At 43.9% G+C, this 16,713-nt stretch overlaps 1 protein-coding gene across 3 annotated transcripts in view; it reads right to left on the reverse strand.

The window, feature by feature from the left end:
• Nucleotides 1-554: 554 nt before the first annotated feature.
• Nucleotides 555-16,713, reverse strand: part of TMEM132C (transmembrane protein 132C) — a 301,428-nt gene continuing 285,269 nt past the window's right edge. For all 3 annotated transcript variants that reach the window (XM_038373834.2, XM_043498134.1, XM_038373835.2), the window contains 4 exons: nt 14,687-14,892; nt 13,801-14,074; nt 12,471-12,662; nt 555-3,527 (listed from right to left, as the gene is read on the reverse strand). In XM_038373834.2, the coding sequence (XP_038229762.1) occupies nt 2,328-3,527; nt 12,471-12,662; nt 13,801-14,074; nt 14,687-14,892 (1,872 nt within the window). In that variant the 3' untranslated portion in view covers nt 555-2,327. The remainder of the gene's footprint in view (nt 3,528-12,470; nt 12,663-13,800; nt 14,075-14,686; nt 14,893-16,713) is intronic.

Consider the following 16,713-nt stretch of genomic DNA (forward strand, 5'->3'; position numbering starts at 1 on the left):
CTGTGGTGTTTCACCCCAGAGGTGGCTGCATTTTGTGGGTAGGATGCAGTGATTGCCCATGTATGGTTGATGTATCACTTTCCTTAGCTTGTAACGTGTTTTGGGATCCTTTGGGATAAAAGGTGCGTTGTAAATGTCAGTTACTAATCAATGCAATGTACCTACATCCAAGCCCACGTATCAACCACAGAAGCAGCACAATTACTTACGACTGGCTGGAAAAAAGTTGCCCATGTCAGAAGCACATTTTCTGGAGTTGGTTACGCTGATGATGAAGATGAGCATGATTAATAATGACACTGCCTCAAAATCTGCCGGCCTGCTGTCCTCTCCTGCCATCCACCATCATCACCGTAGAGTGGGTGGGGAGAAGGGAATGGGTACAACAGAAGGGTCAGAGGCAAAGTAAAACCTCTGTATTCTTCTATTCTCTCTTTAAAAAGAAGTTTATACATTTTCTCAGCAATTAGGCCATGGGAGGGTGGAGTGGTTTTTTGTTTGCTTTTTAATTTTTTTTTTAATTAAAAAAAAAGAAACAGCTCCGCAAAAAGAGGTTAACTTGTCAAGCCATGTAAAGCATTTTAATTACAATTTATATATCATGTATAAATAAATATTACATTCTTTCAGTCTACAATGCATACTAGGCATATCTTGTTAAAACCTCCTTCTATGTTATCAAGTGACAGGGTCCATTTTGTCCAAGAAAAGAAAAAAATAAAAAAGAAACCTACTGAGTTTAGTAATTAAAAAAAATAATGTAGTGGAATCAACGGGTAAAGACAGGACTGACAAACAACGCAAGTGCTCCCTGCTAACAGTCAAGACTTAACACTGCTTTCCGAAAAAGATTTGACATGAGGACTTCTTCTGAATTATGAATATGTTTTCTGAGTGTGGTTTTCCCCCATCATTTAGATTCTGAGCCATATCCTCATTTTGTGCAAATTGACATTAAAGTCAATGGAACGGCACCCATTTATCTGTGCCTTTATTTCCTATTTGTTTCTGATGCATTGCTGAATTCATATTTTGTTATTAAAAACAGCTGATTTTCAAAGGAAGAGATTTTCCAGTTTGTGCTAGTCCAATGGGAATAGATGAAAATAAAGTAGACCCAGATCTCTCTTGATCCTTGGTCATTTGAATTTCTTTTTCCCCAAACTCATATTATCCAGCCAAAAACTCAGCTCCCCTAACAAGAGGAAATAAAACGGGCTCGGGACAACCTGCTTCTCTATTTGTGAGTACCACTCCCCATCCTCCCTCCCAATGCCCCATGAGAACTGGCGGCATTGAAAAGATGAACAGAGCAAATTATGAATTCACTGACTTGGCAAAAAAATAAACATTAGGCTGGGCACATAAATGGGCTTTAATGGTCTTGGTCTTATATTTGATAAGTATGCAACATCTGGTCATTCCTATTGGTTATTATTTTTAAATGCAAACACAGAACAGCACTTTCTTCCCTTGGGAACTTTGGTAGTGGAAACTTAACCCACCCACACCCAAAGCAAAATTAAATCTTCCTCCAAACAGAACAAGTTTCTAGCTAGCACAAAACAGTCGAGACTCATGTTTTCCTGGTGGAATTATTAGTTTTTGTTCATCTTCCGAGTTCTTCAAATGACAAGGAAGATTATTATTAGCTAATTTAGAAAAACAATTATTTCTTGGTCCATAAAGAATCAACTGGATTTTTTTTTAAAGATGCATTTTAAAAAAAGCTACAAGGGATGGAAAATAGATGGAAAAATAAGAAAATATATCAGATAATCTCTTTCTGCTCCATATTTAATGCCAGAGACATGTTTTCACTTCAGATGAGGGAAAAGAAAGCAACTGCTTGGGTAACACTCTAAAATGTTTCTTCCTGGGTCATACTTCCATATTATTACAAATATTAGAAAGTGACAATTTGTCTGTCTTTTCTATTAACTAACTTTCTTTCACTTATTTTTTTAAACAAAATTTTTTGGTACCTTGTCTGTAATATTGTTGTTATTATTCTGACCCATCAGATAAATTTTCACAACCTCACTGTGCCCAGTTCATCATATTGGTTAATCTTTTTCCTTACTCCCTTCTGCTATTTCTATTCCATTGACTGCCCAAATCCACGGACAGCTGTTGGAGAAAAACAAACAAATGAACAAACCCAAAGCCATGGACAGTTTGTCAAATTTCTTTCCCTGATTACAGAAACTGCCTTGTTGTTGATTTTTTTCCCTCTTGATCCCCTCCTTCTCCCCTTTTCTGTCCCAATATATACTGTAGAACTGAAGGCATCAAGGTGTGGTTAAACTCAGAAAACCAGACAGGAGCTACACTTTGTCTTTGAACTTCTCCATGTAGTTTTTTATCTCTTTGGAGTCCCCGAGGTCCATATCCTGGCACACCCATTTAATATCGTCATCATTGTTACTTAGGATAGAGTTGACAGTGGGACAACCATCATCAGGTGGGATGGTGGTGAAGGTTGTGAATTTTACCCGCTTTCGTTTGGATGTGGGGGAATGCAAAGGTTCCGTTTTCTGCTCTTTCCCTTGCTTCCCCCCTGAGTCAGCAGACCTATGGATCTGGCTCTGGATGTTCTTTAGAGTGCTACCGTTGAGGAGGTGGTTGCTTTCCTCATGGCCCATCCCTCGGTCTATAATAGTGGTGTGCTCGTCCTGCTGAGGTGACACGTCCACTGTGTTCTCCAGCAGCTCCGCCTCATTTCCGAGCCAGACCCAGTCGTGGGAGTGGGTCATGGTGGCTTGCCCTTCCGCCGGAACCTGCTTGTGCCGGTATTTCAATGCAAACGTTGCACAGTTTATTAGGAAGACAAGAATTGCCAGGCAGAAGACCCCCAGCAGAGCATACATCCCAATTTCCAAATCGCTAAGGCCTCTGGGCGTCTGCACTAGGTCGTTCTCTTCCATGCCCCCATTGCTTTTCGGGAGGTCTACTTGAGCAGGGAAGTTGGTGAAGTCTATGGGAATGTTCTGCAGCTGGCCATCATCTGAGAGTTTGCCTCCATCCAGCCTATTGTTTTTCATGACTTTGTTTTTGATTATTGACTTTGCAGTAGTGCTGACTTTTCTGATGGTACTTTCCTCTCGCTCTGCCGAAGAGCTCCCATAGTATCGCCCATCCTGGCCGTACCGCTCTTGATCTGATACTTTTTGCCGCCGGTCACTCGCGTGGTTTTCAATCTCGTCGGCATCATAATCTCCGCCAGTGTGAGAGTTGGCATCATTTTGGCCGAACTTCACTTTGATGTTGCTGTTGCCCATGGCTAAGATGCTTTTCCTCTTGGACTTCTGGCAGGCTTCAGAGATCATCATGTCTACTTTGATCAATGTGCCCTGCCCTTCACCTTCTGCTGCCACGATTGGCCATTTCCAGTTAGTGCTCTGATGGGTTGAGACAACAGATTTGTCCAGTGACATGGCAGAAAGGAAGAAGTCCTTGGGGTCATAAATGTCTAATGGCGTAACTGAGCTGTCACTGAACTGGATCCAGATGCTTACTATGGCTTCCTAAAGGAAGAGGGAAATGGTTAAAGACAGGGCCTTAAATAAAACAGCTCAACTGATTGCAACTCATCAATCTTCCCAGCTCTGAAATGCAGCTGAACGAAGCAGGAAGCACTGGCTGCGTACTATGCTGAAAACAAGCTGAGTCTTGACCAATAGGGCAGAAAATTGGTCACATTTTTCATTAAAGATCCCAGCGGTATCTTTCATGGAAAGGTTTTGCAAATGGAAATGTAAAATAATTGATATGGGGAGATCGTAATAACAATACACCCATTAAAAAAACCCAACCCATTCCTGTTGCATGAAAACTGGAAGAGACAAAACAGAAAAATTACTGGAAGCACTTGACAGAACACTTATTTTCCTGTTGTTACCCATGCAAATATGTCACATGGAGCAGTCAAATTAAACAGGGCATAAATATTGTGGCAGGGAAGAGGAAAGATGCCACAACATCTTGAAAATGTGTCACCTGAAAGGAAACAAAAGACTTGCAAAACAGTTATTTTGCATGAGGACTGTTTGTTTTCAGCTAAACACACTTTACCCTTGAAAATAATTGTAAACCCCATTTTGTTTGTCTGTCAGCCACGGCAGAATGTGGGGGTTCTGCTGTGATCTCCATGATAACGATATACAAATGGTTTGGATTTAATTGGACTGTGTTTGTTCCCTGCAGGTAGTACCATTAGAAGCAAACAGAAAGCTAGAGGTCAAGAGGCGAAATTGTTTTCTATTTGGGTCTCATCCAGATGATATAGATATTTACTACTCCATGTCTCAGTGGCTTTCTTTGCAGGAGATTTCTTTATTTTTCCATTTGCTCTATGTCTAGTTTGTTTAGTTAGCATACATACAGGCAGACTGCTGAAATGCAAATACACATGAAAGTGAAATTCTATTCTTCCCAAGACTTACATTGCAAATGTCCTTAATAACTTTACACGCAGGTACATCAAAACAATTGGGCTGAAAATCACCATGGGGAAAAGCATCACCACCCTTTTAATGTCCAATCATAATACAAATTTACAACCCAATATTGTTTTCAATTGGTTACAATTTGTTACACTATGGTTATAAACAAAGGGAATTGCTACCCTTCTCATTAAATTTAAAGCTTTTCAATGAAAACAGCAAGGGGCATTTAGCTGTGCAGAAGGTTGGAATGCACGGAATATTTAATTTTCCGAGTGCTATCAGAAAGCTCTTTGGGGACCAAACAAGGGAAAAATATATTGTGGCACAACAGGAAAGAGGACAAAGTACTTGGTGATTCAGACATGCTTTGCACACAGCGATAAAATAGAGCCAGGGTAACTCTGAAGCTGTAGCACTGCTGAAAAGTGAGAGGGAGGAAGGGAAATTAAAACAACGGATCTTTCATTAAACGAGCCTGAGATGGTTGAACAAATTAGCGCAAAACTGCAGAGCATCACTTTTAAGATACATGTGCACTGCCACAGGAGGGGTGGGGAGAGGGATTGCAGCATGTGTAGACATACCCAGGCTAATTTTAATCTAGTTATGAGTACCAATAGCAGTGAGTGTGCAGCACCATAGGCTTTAGCATGAGCTGTACCAGCCTGCCGGGGACCCTGGGTACATACTTGGGCGGCTAGCCCATGCTGTCATGGCTTCACTGTTGTCAGTATTTGTGCTAACTAGATCAAGGCTAGCTTTGGTAGGTTTACACATGCTGCAATCACACCCCTGTTTGCAGTGTGGTCACAGTAGGCTTTTGTCACTGTGGGTAAGTTTTACTCTTTGGAAATTTCTAGCAGTAGCAAACCCAGCTCTGGGAAAGAAAGAACATTCTTTCCATGGACTCGTGTGTGTGTGGGGAACCCATCTCCATTCTTCTTTGGAGGATCTGGCACACTTGATATTTTGCTTCTACATTACATCTGGAACGAGTGGGTTGGGTTTTTTTTGCACTGAGTCATAAGAAAGGCAAAATGACCATCTTTAGTGAGAAATGTACGAGTGAAAACTGAAGCAGGAACCCAAATGTCACTGAGGTCATCTCCCAATGGCTCCTCTTTTGGAACCACAGAGGGCAGCAGAGACAGACTGACAAAAAAGGGGGAGGAGTGTTTTGTGGTTAAGATATTAGACTGGGACTCATGAGAGCTGGATTCGGTTCTGATCTTCGTAGGGTGATCAGACGTCCCGATAAAATCGGGACTGTCCAGATATTGAGCAGTTTGTCCCGCGTCCCGACCAAAGTACAGTCGGGATGCCATTTGTCCCGATATTTTGTTTCGCGGGTGTCTTTTTTTTGTTTTTCCCCTTAGGCAGCGGTGAGAGGCCGGGGGAGCGCTTTTTCAATTGTTACACTCACCCGGCACGTCCGGGTCTTCGGCGGCGGGTACTTCTTTCTTCGCTGGCAAGATTTATTTCCCGCCGCCAAACGTGCCGGGCGAGTGTAAGAATTGAAAAGGCGCTTCCCCTGCGGCGGTCCCGGTATTCTGTATTTAGCATTGGTCACCAATGGGACGTCGCCAATGGGAATCAGTGGGAGTTAGGGGCCTAAACACCTTTAAAAATCTGGCCCTCTGTAGCAGAGGCTGGGATAAAATCCAGTTCTGCTGGGCAGCATTCAACTGCCTTGCTCATGAGACCATCCTTGCACGTCCTGCAATCCCCTGTCTCGTTTGCTACACACCCTCCAATTTCTGCAACAGATGAGGCAGGGGTTCTACAGTCAGACTCCTTCACTACATCAGGTCCAGGCTTCTTGCCCAGCCATTATCTCTTCCTCCCTTTCCTAGATCCTCACTTGATCTGTCTCTCTCCCCGATTCTAGACTCTGGTCCCCTCCACATTCCCCATCCCCATCTTCCTCCCTGGGGTATTGGTACAATCCCAGCCCACCAGTTCCTTATCCCAATCTCTTTACCCAACCAGTCCCAGTATTCCCTCCACACCTGGCTCCTTGTCAGATCTGTCTCTTTTCTCCCTCCCCGTTTCTCAGTCCCACTCTCCTTGGCCAGCCTGCCCCTTACTCCTCATCCAAGCTCAGTTTCCCCACCACTTAGGTGTCACAGTCCCATCCCTGACCCCTCTCTCTCTCTAGCTTCCAGTTCCCTTGCCTAGACCATCCCAGTCCCCCCCCGCCCATTTCCAATCCCAGTGTTTCTCTCCCTCTCCCCTGCTCCCTGTCCATTTCTCTATCCCTGAAGTCCCAGCCCCTCTAGTTCCTGGTCTCAACCTAATCCTCCCCTCAGCCCCCTATGCCAGTCTGGCTTTTGCCCCCTCTGTATTCAAATCAGGCTGCTTCTTCCTCCACACTGCCTGAGCCGGGAGTGGGGGTAGGGCACTGAACACAAGAGCGCTCAGTTCAGGTGCCTGGACCCAGCACAACCCATAGCAGCGCCCACAGCTGCATTGGCAGAGAACGTCCCACTCCGCCCTGTGCTGCGGGATGCCCAGCATGGATGGAATCCTTCCGGGAAGTTGGCTGCTAAAATCTACAAAGTCTTCACTGAGCATGTATGAACTCTGATCTTACATGTTGGCCTAAAGGGGGCAGATTTTCACCTGGGAGGCAACAGACTTTTGACACAAAGGCCACCCTTCTTACAGAAAGTCCCTGCTCCAAAGCGTGGGATGGCAGAGCATTTTAAAGGAAGTTTTTAAGATGAGCAAAACAATGTGGATATCACTAGCCTCTTTCTCAGAAATGGCTGAGTTGTTTTGGCTGTATTAAAAAAAAAAAAATCAGCTTGAGGCAGTCACCCAGCATGGGAAATTTCAGAACAAGCAGTTAAAATTTGGTAAAGTTGTAAACCGCTGACAACAGGTTCTCACAGTGGGAAGTGTCATGGTAGGTGCTACTGGCCTTGTCTATAATTACTGTCCCCACAAAAGCACAATCCTGGTGTTTGGGAAGCAAAAGTAATGTAGAGGAAATGGACAGCCATTTGAGGTTTAAGGCCACAAATATGAATTACTGCAATTAACCAAGACACCCTGCTACTCTTTTCAATCTGCACCGAATTTTTAAATTTTAAAGGGATCCTCTCTATAAAGAGCCAAATAAATAGAAAACTGTCACACGTGGACAGTGGAGAATCTGAATTAAAAGGGGAAAAAAAAAAAAAAAAAAAAAAAAGGAGAGAATTCCCCCAAATCCTGCCAAAAGACAGCTAATCTGGCCAAGTAGTCAATTGGGCACAAAATCCTCTTCTTGACCCTTTCACTTAAAGGCAAGCTGAATGCAAGGGAAGAAAGCAAATTTCCCAAATGATTAGAAATTCTGAACGGCTTAAAAAAATAGAAATGATTTAGTGCCATGTCCTTCGAAGAGCTGTTTCTGCAAATCCTATGTACCGCATCAATAAATCCCCTCCAAATCTCTGACAAGGGCCTCCAATTACTATCAACAGATGAAGATGGATTGAAACCTTATTATCAGCAAAGTTGCTGCCTTGTCTGATGCCAAAGGTGACAAATGCCCATGTTCATTAATTAATAAGCATAAACAAATACCTTGTGGAGTTACCAGTTTTTACCCCCCCCCCTTTTCATCCAGTTGTGCTCTTTATAAACAAATAAACCACAAATTTTCGTCATTGTCAACATCCCTCGGAAGATGGGATTATTTATCTGGTGACTAGAGAGACTGGAGGTGAGTCAGATACCATACATCAGATCACTTCGAACTCGATTCAGAAGTGATGAAGAATTTGCTTCCTGCAGCAGCTGTTGATTTCCAAGCGACATGCTGTTTCCTAAGCGTGTGAAGCATTGCTGCACTCATCAAGACACTTTTTGGTCATGTTTTTCTTCATGTACTTCTCTAATCTCCTCTTCCACACTAGCCAGACTAGCACACTGTGCCTATTTACATTAGTTTGACCTCTTAGCACCATTGCCTGTCTCAGTGTACGATCACATTTCTGCTTACTCGTAGCTGCTGATCAGTCTGGAGATGCCACCTGATAAATGTGCCAGAATTACAAAGCCAACCAGTATTTTCCCTTTTGTAAATGACTTTAGCTCTCTTGTTTTCTTCATGTTACATTTAGAGCCGGTGGAACAGTAGGGGGAAAATCTGTCCCCTACAGTTCACAAATCTGTTATGGAGCTGGAGACCTTGATTCAATTCGGCCTGCGACCTTTCATAACTGCAAATTTGCAAAGCTTCAAAACTTTTCTGCACAGTCTGATCACAAATATGGGTATTTGGCTCTCAATGTATATATCCCACCCCACTGAACTGACCAGTTCTGAAAGTTCAGACACCAAAAGGCAACTTGGATTCAGAAGCTAGAGCTGATTGGTGAGTGGCATGTCATCTATAGATAGCATAGGATGACACCTATACTCTGGGATCTGCACTGGTTGTCTGTGAACTGTCAGGCAGATTTTATGATGGTGGTTTTGACCTATACCTAAATGGCCTATGACCATCCTATGATCCACTGAATACATCTGTAGCATTGTAGGCACTGATGCTGGATTTCCCTCACTATACTACAGAGTTCTCCATAAGGGCCACGGAAATATCCTCTTGTCCCAGGTCCAAAAAGGCCCAGATTGGCTGATTTTCAGGGCATGCTACAGGATCCATTTGTTTCATCTAGCCTATGAAGAGCGGTTGCTGGATGGAGGCATAGACTGATGCGAGGGTGTGTTTGTATCTGATGACATTCTGGGGCCTGGTAGAAGGGGTGGAATGACTAGTCTGAGTATTTGGTTTGCTGGGGGCTCAAAGCCCGTGCCTGGGTCCTTTTTACTGTTCTAACTCAACAGAAAAAAAAAGACAAATAAATCCTTTGCACACAATGTACAGAATGACATGGGTTTCTTGCGCAGCTCTTTGGCTGTCTTAGGGCATAGAATGCGTTTGCATATACTGGGTGATTGTGATTTAGAGCCAGAAGCTGCACTCCCGTGAACAAAGCAAAAGGGGAAAAAAACCATACTGTAGTCAGCAAATCCTGTCTGACACCTAGTAGAGGAGACGGGCCCAATCCTAGTCCCCCGAGGTCAGTGGAAGTTGTACATTGTCTTCAGTGGGAGCAGGATCAAATCTTAAAATACACCACAGAAAACTGATAGAAACGCAAATGTTACTCCGAGCAAGGACTGAGTAAAACAGAGGAAAGATTGGGAGGTGGAGTTTTTATCAGGACCATGAGAACAGATGATTGGATCACAAAGGTGGGGTTTAAGGTCTGGCTTATCAGCCTCAGCAGTGACCCCTTAAATAAAGTCACCATAGGCTGGATGAAACTCTCGATTCTTCTTATGGAGGAGAAAGTTGCTGGATTAGAAGCTTCAAACTAGAGCTGGTTGAGAATTTTTCAATTAAAACATTTTTTGGCTGGGAAAATGTCGATACATTGAAACCACAACTTTTTGCAGAAATGTGAATGTTTTGATGAAAATTTCTCTGGTCCATGATGGAATTTCGATTTGAAAAGAAAGAGAACCAGAGCCCCCAGAACAGACAAGAGCCCAGTGGTTAGGGCACTCAGCTGCGATGTAGAAGACCTTAGTTCAAGTCCCTGCTCTGCCCGAGTTGAAGGGACCTGGACCTGCACCTTCCACGCCCCAGGTGAGGGCTTTCCTGTTAAACTCACCTCTGATCCAATGAATATTTAATTATTCATAAAAAAAATGTGGAACAGCTTCAACAGGAGAAACTGATTGCACAGCCAGCAGGTTAAAGCCATTCACATGGGAGACCCAGGTTCTAGTCCTGCTCTGACTCAGGCAGAATAGGGACCTGAACCCAAAACTCCTACATCCCAGGTTACCACCCTAACCACTGCGCTTTCGGTTATTCTGGAGTGTGTCATGTTCTTTCATGAAAATTTTTGAAATGCCTCAGGTTTGTCCTGCTAAGGACCGAAAACAAATGTCAAAAGGTTGACATTTGTCATGAAACAGAATTCTTGTTTTCCGGCCAGTCCTACTTCAACCCCTTTCCATTGCAGGAGGGGAATAATGGCCAACTGTGCTAGCAATTCAGAAACCTGTACCTCGAGGGCCAGTCTTCTGCCAAGAGAGGGGCCATTCAGTGATTCTCATTAAGAGCAGGGGAAAATTCAATGGCCGATGGAATCAGCTCAGCCCTATGCAGCAAGGACATGGCAGATGCCCTCAGAACATGGCTGTGTGGGTGCAGAATGCGCTCAGAGCCGCTGCAAAGGGCAGGCTGTTCTGTACAGCGGAGGAGCTGCTGGTGACCAGGCACCAGGGAAGAACTCAAGTGCATGAACTACACAAGTTGAGGGCAGAAATCAGCCCAATGGGAGAGCACTGGGGAAGGCACGCTGCTTGGAAGCCTCCTCACTCTTAGCTCGGGAGGAGGAGATGGGAAGAAAAGGCAGAGGCAGGGTGTGAGGGAATTAGTAGCTTCTATGCTGGGGAGGTGTGAGGGACAGTGGGAGATGTGCGGTGGAGCAACCAGTCCTCATTAAGGAAAGGGTGCTTGGCAGCCTCTTGCTTCTTGATGGGTACATTCACATAGCATAATACAGTGGGGCTACACCACAGAGTGAGGAAGAGGAGGGGCACACAGCAGGTACAGCACCATGAACACACTGTTCAGCTGAACAATATTCAGGAGGCATCAGTCAGAGGCTTCCCATGCTCATAAAGGGATGCTGGTAAATATCTTTGCACACTGCATTGAGACATGCAACCCCTCCTGCCCCACAGGCTGTATTATTCTCCAGCCAGCATGTGACACTCCCAAACAAGCTGCAGGAGAAAAATCCCACCCTGCCCTATGCCCTCTAACTAGGTTAGATTTGTTTCTAGCTTTGGCTTCTTCAATTTCCAACTCGGCATCTGTTAAGAAGAGCGGTTTCCAAAAGGAAGACCCAAAGAAGAGCACAAATGGGTTAATTACATAAGACTGAGATGATTACAGGATGAAGTAAATTAAACCAATGGGCAGCACATCCTTCTTCGAGCTGGGATGTCATCCTGCCACTAACGATTGAGTTATAAAACAATCGACATTATTCTTGCGTTCCAGAAAATGATATCGTGATCAGGGTGAAAATGGGCCATAAAACCTGAACCGAGCTCTTCCCTATTTATGAGGGATGAAATAGTGGTTTTGTGAGAGCAGTGGCTGCGGATGGCATTATACAGCCCTGAATAAGAGTATTCTACTCCGCTGAGTGAAATCGGGATTGAACAGGCCCTTGTCCCTTCCACTGCTGCTGACCCCCTTGTTTTTAATCTATTCCATGGCAACTATTTGCCTCAATTTGGTGCAGTTTTCTGTTCCTTGTATCCGTACATATTATCTGACCTGCAATTCACCGCTTGAGACCCTTCCCTCAGCTGGTGTGAAAACATGCCAGCTTTGAATTAAGCAGGATCAACACACCGGTGTCCCCTAATGAGCTGAACAACTAACCCGTCTGAGTCAGTCTGAAGAATAAAAGAAGAGAGAGGAGCCAGGCTGCCTGCTGTTGCTCCACCAGAAAAATGAATGAGCTCGCCTTTCTCACATCACTGTTTTATGGCTCTCCCAAATATTAAATCACTGTGAAGCACAGGGCTCTCCCACTCTTGGACATGGAGATCAAGGGCATTGCTCATGGCACACAGAGAGCATGGATGGCCTGTGAAACAAGTGTAATAAAGGCTTAGGAGAGCTGCAAAGGTCACATTGTTTAAAGGGAGTCTTTGAAAAGACAGACAACGTGCAAGTCACAACGTTGGGGTTTGGAACTTTTCCAAAGGGCTAAGCCCAAATTTGCAGGAGGGAAGAAAAAAGAAGCCAACACCAGGGTGCCCTCTGCTGGAAAGGCCCAGCTATAGAAATGTGTTATACCCGTAACTTAAAAGTCTATATTGTTTTCCCCTAAAACTTGCTAAAGGGGGAGGCAACTTCATCAGAGCTCTGCAGGGATGACCCACTGCCCCACCCAACCTGCCAGCAGCATGGAGAACTGGAGTGCACACTACCTGTTTAGGGGTATGAAGCAGCTCCTGAGCAATGGTTGTAGCCACAATAGCTCGGTTATTTGCCGGGCTTGGCTGAAGGAAGAGTGAAAGCCCAGCCACCACCTGCACCCCGAGGTCTATTATCGTCACTTTGTCATCTAGCACCGTCACCGTTTTCTCTGCCAGAATGGAGTCCGACAGGGGAGAAAAAACCTTTGGAGAAACAGAAAGGGAACAGCGTCAGGAAAGGATTAAACAACTACAGTGACCCCCTCATGCTTCATCTGCTCCTGCCCCAAAAGACTTGCTTCAGGCACAGAAACTGGATGTGAGAGTACATAGAGAAGACAGAATGGTTTCATGCAGGAAGCAAGGAGAACCCATCCGATGGAGAGATTACAGCTCAAAGCCACTGTATCAAATACCTCTTTGGGAGCTATCTTATTTTACTCCCATTATTTCCATTACTTTCTTATAAGCCTGGAAATAATACAACCTTTCCCTCCTAATTTTGGTCCTGATCCTGCAAGGGGCTGAGCCTTCTCAACTCTCAATGGCTTCAAAGGGTGCTGGGGGCTCTCGCATCTTCCTGGATTTGTCCTTCATTTCTCCATTTCCTTATCCATTTCCCTATCCCTGAAGTTTCTAATGGTGCATGCAGCCCATTCTCAAGTGGGAAATTGTTCCCCCTGATTCAAATAGTTACTCCCTATCCACCGCCGAACATTTAGAGAGCAGAGGACAGCTACTCAAACACACACAGTCTCTCCCACCCACTGTCTGTGGCTACATTTGCCGTTTGTGCACTAAATTCTACCGAGATTCCAACCAGGACACTGAAGGCCAAATCCTCAGGCAGTGGAAATCAGCATAGCACTATGGTCTTTCAGTTTACACCAGCTAAGAATCTGGCCCTAAGAGTAGCTTTCACAGGCACTGAACACCCTCCACCCCAGTTGACACCCATTAGAGTTATGGGTGCTCGTTAGCTCTGAAAATCAGGCCTTCTGTCTCCAAGCAGCAGTTCCGCTAGTTGAACTGTAGGGGGGGCCTCAGCCTGTGTGGGAAAGCAGGATGTTCACAGGTGCAAGGGGTGTACATCCAGTAAGGATGGCTGAAATACAGGTTTTGATCTGTCTCACTACAAAAGCGGGGGCTTTTGCTTTCTTTGTTTGAATTGACTCGAGATGGAATGCATGTGTGTGAAATTCTAGGAGGCCACAGCCTTGCTACAACAGATTACTACATTTCAAAGCAGTGCTGTTTTAGCAGAACACTCTACTGGCTCTTCCAGGATCATGTAGGTGTTAATGCAGGAATGGCAGAACCCGGAACAGCTCAGTTTATGTACCTGGATTGTTGTCATTCCTACTTCTTGTCCAATCAAAATCCTTCCTTCTTGTAGCCTGGCAATGTGAGGCTCCTCCAACTTCATAAAGTCCATCACCATGTCTGTAATGTCAAACTGCCAGTCAGAACCCAGCAAGTAGTTCAGCTGACTCCAAGGGCTAGAGTCCTCAGCGACAAACTGAGTAAGGACTCGCACCATGGCATGCTGGTACTGGAGCGCACAGCCTCTTCCCTTCCGCTCATCTTCATCCTCATCCTCACTGTCCCTGGTGGGTCTTGAAAAAAAGAAAAAGGAAGCATAAAAAGTGGTTTGGGGACAAAACTCCTTCATAGTCCCTTTCCCTGCAGTGAAAACTAAGAGCAAATTGTTAAGCAAGGAAAACACTTCCTGGAATAAAATCAATTAAGAGCAGAAAAATCATCATCTTTGACCTGTAAACTGAGCAGATTTGAACAGAGCAATTGAGAGTGTATACGGAGCCCCACAGTCATTATTGCATGCGGTGGTACACAGGTACATGCCCCTAAGTTTCATTGCTGATTCGTGGCATTACACAGGCAATCAAGATAGGCATGTGATATTGGTGTCTTCTCTTTGAAGATCTCCACTGAAATACCGGAATGCAGAGATGAGCCAGAACCAAAACCCCCTTCCAGTCTCCTTGAACTATGGGTTGGATTCAAATCCAAACTCTGCCACTGGACCATCGAGGCGATTAAATGACTTAGGAGCACATATCCCATTGAAAAACACTGACTACGTTGGGGGGCGGGGGAAGTTGGGATCCAGATACCATCTCTGTACTGTGAGCTGTTCTTCCTGGGGTTAAAATCAGCTCCATTCATTGCAAGAAAATGCCTGATATATATTAAGTGACTAAACCCACCTCTTATTGGAGACAATGGGGACTCTCCAGCCTTTTATTTGGCTTAGCTCCGTGTCCGAAATATCAATCTGAAGAGGCAGGCGTGGAACCCAGACTGTTATTTGCAGAGGGGCGCTCAGATACTGGTATGTGAAATTCACTACTGCATCCACCTGTCCTTTCATTTCTTTGCCATTGACAAACACATAGTCACATCTGTCAGAAACCTAAAGGAGAGGAAAGTAGGGGGAAAAGAGAGAGAGAGAGAAAAAAAGGTAATAGCTGCAACAAAGCAGGCTCACAGTGGAAACCTGGCATCTGAAAAACAAAAACAAACAAAAAAGACTCCTTTCTCCTTACGCATGTTAATGAGGGCGTTTTACAATGGAACCAGCTGAACACAAAAATTCTCCACCGACTCAGGAGGCATAATTATGCTGGAGATGCCTAAAGACTGGATACGATTTCTGAAGCTGCAGGCTGGGTTTTCTATTTGTTATTCAATGAGCCACTAGCTGATCACATCTCTATGGAATTTATAATGAGAGGCTCCTTCACAACATGGCCAAAAGAAACCTAACAGCCCCAAACTGGGCTAGTTGGATGCAGGCAGTAAATATAAAGCTCTACCCCAACCAGAGTTTTCACCTTCAGTCTGGTGTGACACCGTTTAGTGTCACTCATCAGTCCGAGGATGAAGTTTGCTCTGGAGTGGATTTCACATGGAGAAAGGAAACAAAAACATATTCATTTCCTCTGCAATAAACATTATCTGTTTATGAATATTTACATTTTGATTAAAGCCATAAAGTAATTCTAAACACTGCAGTAGATTTATCATTAACATGTAAATACTGTCCTGAAATATAAGCAAGCATTAGCATAGTCATGTAAGAGTTATACCAGTAATCACTTCTTTAATCAATGTTGTAATTTACAGACCATTGAGTTTTCTCATTTATTACCTTACTGAGTACTAGTGGGATGGAATAGAATCCCTCTAGAATATATAAATCATTAAGAGGGATGCAGATAGTATGAAGTGGCTTGGTGTGATAAAGTCATTGTCAAATCTATTCCTAAAGGTGTCATAAACGTCTGGGGAAATCTTGCGGCACATTAATCATACATTAAGTGGCTAGCAATGGGAGCTGTTGCATTACTAAATGAGCTGGCATGTCTGCAGAAACTACAAGTAAACCAATTCACATGCTTTCTCCCTCCCCTTCAGAAACCTATTTCATCTTCCGTAATGAATATCATTAGCACTGGTAATGGCCCTCCCACCTGAACATCTATTTATACCATCATCTGCTCCCTTTGATTTTGTCTTTCCCCATACCATTTTATTCAAATGATGCTTATCACATGGAATAGCTCAAGTCCCCAAGCTAATCAAACGGATGGGTGCCCTCTATGACCAGGGATAAACCCAAGGGCTAGATATGCTAAATTGTTCCCAGTTATACAGCACATGTCCAATCTGTATCCTCTGGTAACTTACGCACTGCTCACTTTCTGGTGTAATAGTCAGGAGAAATATTTCAAGGGAAGACCTCAGAGAACATAATCTGAGCACAGTTTCATGAAATGATGCAATTGCTCAACATGGTTGTGGTGTAAGTGAGTTCTAGTCACTGGATGCAATACTATCTAGTACAATACAGGACCCAACTGTTTGTTTAGCCTTTTTTCTTCATGTTATCCAAGTTATGTTTAATGGCCATAAGTGGGAAATGTTCCCTTATTTCACATAGTGTCCTGTTTTAATATACGTTACATACGAGTGTGGTCTGTAATTTACAAAAGGGATGACATTTTCATATTAGTTTGTATATGATCTATATATTATCTCATATGATTCTCACATGTGCTGCAATGACATACGTACTACTTATATATGATTCACATGAAAGCTATACAAATTTTTGTTCCAGATGGTTACTCTTGCTTTTCATGGTCCTGTTAACGATAACACTTTCCCCCTCTGTATAGAGTTATGACATCAGGAATCACAATCCATCATAAAAAGGAGGATTTATTAAAGA

Source organism: Dermochelys coriacea, chromosome 15 (genome assembly GCF_009764565.3).
Source record: "Dermochelys coriacea isolate rDerCor1 chromosome 15, rDerCor1.pri.v4, whole genome shotgun sequence".
Lineage (NCBI taxonomy): Eukaryota > Metazoa > Chordata > Testudines > Dermochelyidae > Dermochelys > Dermochelys coriacea.